Source organism: Acanthisitta chloris, unplaced genomic scaffold, assembly GCF_000695815.1.
Source record: "Acanthisitta chloris isolate BGI_N310 unplaced genomic scaffold, ASM69581v1 scaffold2724, whole genome shotgun sequence".
NCBI lineage: Eukaryota > Metazoa > Chordata > Aves > Passeriformes > Acanthisittidae > Acanthisitta > Acanthisitta chloris.
In genome coordinates, this window is record NW_008667497.1 from 79,600 (window position 1) to 84,274 (window position 4,675).

The following is a 4,675-nucleotide window of genomic DNA, read 5'->3' on the forward strand; positions in this document are numbered from 1 at the left end:
ACCTGCTTGGCCAAGTTTCTTTTGCACAGCAACCAAGGCATGATGAACAGAGTTGTTCATGTCCATGTAGGGTCCCAACATGGAGTCAAAATGCAGATGGGGCACAAGGCAAGGCAGAGGAGCTGGAAAGTATTTCCAGGTTCCACAGCTCAGCCCTAGCCTTGGGATACAGATGCAGAAAACACATTCTGCTAAGGATCCTGGCACTTGGGTTATTTTAGGTATATGCATTCATTGCAGGGCTAGAACTCCAAATATTTTAACAAACAAGGAAAATATGAGCAAATGTTATTTGGCATATAAGGAGAAATATTTTATGCATGGTGGTCTAATAATAAATTTAAGTATTTTCTGTACCGGAAAAAAGGAGCAAGTGAAAGAGCTGACTTGGTATAGGTCCATACCATGACATTTGAAATTAAAACACTAAAAGCTTAGTCCTGTCGTGGTTTTGGTGGGGGCAGAGGCAGGAGGTGCCAAGGGTGATAGCTTCACTAAGGCTACTAATCTCACAAATGAAAACACAGAGACAATCATGTAGGCACAGTGCTAGGCATAGAAAACTATCAGGCAAATACTTAACAATCCAGACCTTGAAAAAAAGTTTGAAAAACTAGTTGACTCATCTGAAGATGAGTTTTACCATTTATGCAGTGAATTCATAAATCTGCAATATTAAAGGTAAATAGTTAAGGCAGTCATAAACTCATAAAATACTACTCTCAAAATGATCTAGAACTTAAAACTCTGTCTTCCTTCCATAAGTTACTGACCTTCATTTCTCCAAAGAAGTTCACAGTGGAATTTATCAGTGACTAGCACAGATACATCACTTACCTTGATGTCACAGCTTCCATGAATTCATCAAGAAGATCATCATAGGCTTGACCTCTAATTCTCTTGTGTCTCAGCCCAATATACAAAGGATCTTTCAGCAACGTCTGTTGAAAAAAACCCATTTGAATTATTATATGAGCAAGTGACAATACTACACTCCTAGTTAATTAGAAGGGGACAACAATACAGGCTTTGAGGATTAGCCCAAGCATATGAAGTAAATATCCATTTATTCACCTCTACATAAAGTCTGAAGAAACATGAAGCGATCAAAGAAACACCTTTATGTATCAAGGAAAAGGGATACCCTAGCCTCAAAGGAAGTGTACAGTTTCCAAGTGAAAAGGTAAAGTTTACTCTGGGAAGACAAGCATCAAAAGTATCTTTTAAAGATTTACTTAGTACTTTTCTATTTTTTTCTTTATAGCCTGACAATGCTTTGACATTTTAAAAAAGCTCTTTTCTTTACTTTTATCATGTTTCACAAATCTCTCCCAGAGCCCATCATTTCAACTGTGTTGATGAGCTTATACTCAGAAAATGTGCTGCTTTCTAAAATTCAATATGCCAAAATATAATGAAGGCTTTGACCTTTTCCTGCCAAGTGTTTTAGATTATCAGTTCAGATTCTAGTATTCTCAGTTTCAGTTATGCATGTTCCACCAGTTGGATATGATTTCTGAAATTGTGCTTAAATCTTGCCATTTTTCTTCCTTTAGATTTATGATCCAAACATTCCCCTAAGTTCATAAAAACACCAAGCCTGTATTATTTCATGTCCTCACTACTAAAAGGTCTTGTTTTGGTCTGAAGTATTTCCAAAATATAACTAACCAATTACTAAATGTGTTCAAAGTGTTTTGCAATCACTTTTGACAATCCAGTTCAGCTACAGCAATTCCCCAGTCTCACACTTTCATTGACTCTCCCAGGAATTCAGATATAAAGACACTCTCTGCCATTATTTTTCACATGCCTTGATGTCAGTTATCTTTCAAAGTAATCTTCCCTTTCTTATGGTCTTCTTTTTTTTATATAATAATTTCTGACTTTGTAGTCAACTATTTCTGGAATTAATTTTTCATTTCCATTTTGAGTTTTTCTAATTATTTAAAATGATCCCAGGAAAATCTAAAAAATCAAGGCTAATTGTACTTCTCTGGGAGATACATTCACAGGAAGCACAAATGAACTGTTTAGCCGTGTGAAATCTTCAGGCAAGTTTGGAAAGCCCAAGTGAGTTGCCTCGTGCTTCCCACGGGACTGAGCAGTGTTTGGAAAGAAGAACTGTCAAGCATCAGGAGCCTCTATCAGGAAGATCACGGTAGGACTCAGAAACAGAAATCCCATTTCTAAAACCCCATTGCTGCAGCTTTACATGCCAGTAAGCTTCTGCTACTCCGTGTCCTGTGCAAGCACAATGCATGTTCCACAGTCCAATTCAGCGTAAATAAGTCAACTCCTTCCCAATTCTGTAATTCTTCTTCCTAAATTGATTTGCTCTTTTAAAAGAGCTTCCAGAACCTTTTTATTCAGCAATGTCTGTTTTCTCATTTTGTAAAACAATGCCCAAAATGGAAAAAAAAATAAATTTTTGGTCCTGTTCCTTTATTTTTTAAAATTCTAAAGACATGTTTCCAAAACACCCACTGGCCAGACCAAGTCAGGTTGACTCCTTCAACAAGCCAGTTTAGATGGACAGTGATTCTGTGAAAGTTCAAGGGAAACAGGAGTACACAGTTACTCTGTTCAAAAAGTGCTGAACCAGCCATAGGTCTGCCCTGAAACACAGGCACTTACACTCCTTTTGCTACTTCTGCATCTTTCATGTCTGTGAGCATTTGAATCTATAGCCAATGCAAAACTCAGAACTTCAAAGCAGCTCCATTTCTAAGATCACTTATCTTTGACGCCGAAATTTAATGTGGAATATTTGAAACTATTATTACAGTGCTTCTGGAGTATGTTTAAACCTCTAGCTTGGGAAGTCTTGCAAGCAGAGACAATTAATTCATCAACACATCTCTGATGAAAAGCTTGGCCAGCTATATACCCAGAGTTCAAAATTCCTTTACAGCTCAGTGCTTTCTGCTTAACAAACGTTACAGTTTGACAAGAAATACCCCCAAAAAGTTCCTTTATATTCCTGTTTGGAGCAATGTATGAAGAAACCCAGGGTGGAGACAAAAGAATGAAACATTCAGCAAGTGAAAAGAACAGTGGTCACGTCTGGGCCCCGAGTGGCAAACCATTGTGGAGCCTCTCCCTTTCCAAAGGGCACTGAAGAATGAATAAGCTGCTTAAGCACATTATCCCCTTATTCAGGTTAAGACCATGCAAACCGGGTTTGTGGTGCTTGGTGTTTTTTAGAGGGTTCACACATCTTGAGAGATTAACATTTGCTATCAACTATTTCATGGTTTTCAAAACAGATTACCAAAAAGAAAGTTCCATCCTACAATTGAGTATGTCAAGCTGACATGATGATTAGGTACTTTTCCTCAATGACTTGAGTTTCTTTTGTTATCCTGCTTGTTGTCAATGCTTAAACTTTGTTTTGTTCTTTTGGAAATCAAATCTCCTACAAAATATAACTCTGTTCTTTTTTTTCAGGTTATTGGGTTTGTTATGCACAGTACATGATAGTGGAAAAGTTGTATATTGAAGCTTTAACTTCAACTTATAAGAAAGTTGAAGAAATAAGGTTTTACAAGAATAAAGGGCTTAATTGAAGTTCTGGTAGTGGAAATATCATGTAGATCTATTTAAAATAAGCTGTGTAAAATAACGACAAGTTCTTTGAAGCACCACCTGAGCATGTTAAAATTGTAATGACCTTTGGTGTACTAAGAAAAAGGCAAGGCATTTATACCATCTTACTTGTGTACACTTACAGTAAAGAGATCAGCAAACCATCAAAGTTCAAGCAATGCTTGAGCTGTGCACCTGGCTCTAATTTAGCTACAAAAGCCAAACCAGCAAGAAACAGAAAACTGCACACTTAAGTATTTCATCAGTTGAGCACAAACATGTTGAAATGTCATCTATTTTCAAATTTGGCACCGAGATGTTTGTTTGGAACAGTTGCATATTTTAGTGAGCAGCTTCACAGAAAATTGGTGGTGAGGAACTGCAAGACACTGAGCCTTTGCACTGACAAAGATGGCAGCAGACAGTGTTCAGAACCAAGCAGGGCTGCATAGACAGTGTTTGGTGCACAGTAATGCTTCAGAGCAACAACCACCTCTATGCCATTAAACTGTCAAAACCCTTCAGCAGTTCTACAATGGGAAATTATTTGTGTTAGAGCCACAGCTATTAAGGAGAACTATGTTTGTATGGGACATCTGAAGCTTTGGGACAAAGACATGCCACATGCCAGAAAGTAAACACATTTCAAGGTATGATTGGTCTAACAGGGCACACAGTTACCAAGAAAACCAGGGGAATGCTGCTGCTTTTTCAAGTGTTACTATTTTATTACATTAATACACTGTAAATTCTTTCTGTAACCTTCTTGTCTCAGTTTTCCCAGGCTGGGGAAGGGCTGGTGAGCATAGGGGAATTTCTGTTCTCCAGGAAAGTTGGACATTCCAAACTTTTTTTTTTTTGTTCCACAAGATTGAAATTTCACTTGATGTGAAACTTTTTCCAATAAAAGAGTCAGCCAGTTAGGAACAAAGCCAATGTTTTGGGCTTAACTTCAGGTTCTATCAATACCCAGTAATCAATCTGCATTCATTTAAATTTTTGGTTTGCAAGCACTAACATGCTGAATCACAATTCTCTGTCATTCAAGAACTGCTTAGAGCTGCAAAGTGTTTTTCATGGCACTAGA

The 4,675-nt window shown here is 37.5% G+C and overlaps 1 protein-coding gene across 1 annotated transcript in view; it reads right to left on the reverse strand.

The window, feature by feature from the left end:
* Nucleotides 1-4,675, reverse strand: part of ME1 (malic enzyme 1, NADP(+)-dependent, cytosolic) — a 118,909-nt gene that overhangs the window by 73,458 nt on the left and 40,776 nt on the right. The window contains 1 exon segment of the mRNA XM_009072510.1: nt 838-941. Within this exon segment, the coding sequence (XP_009070758.1) occupies nt 838-941 (104 nt within the window).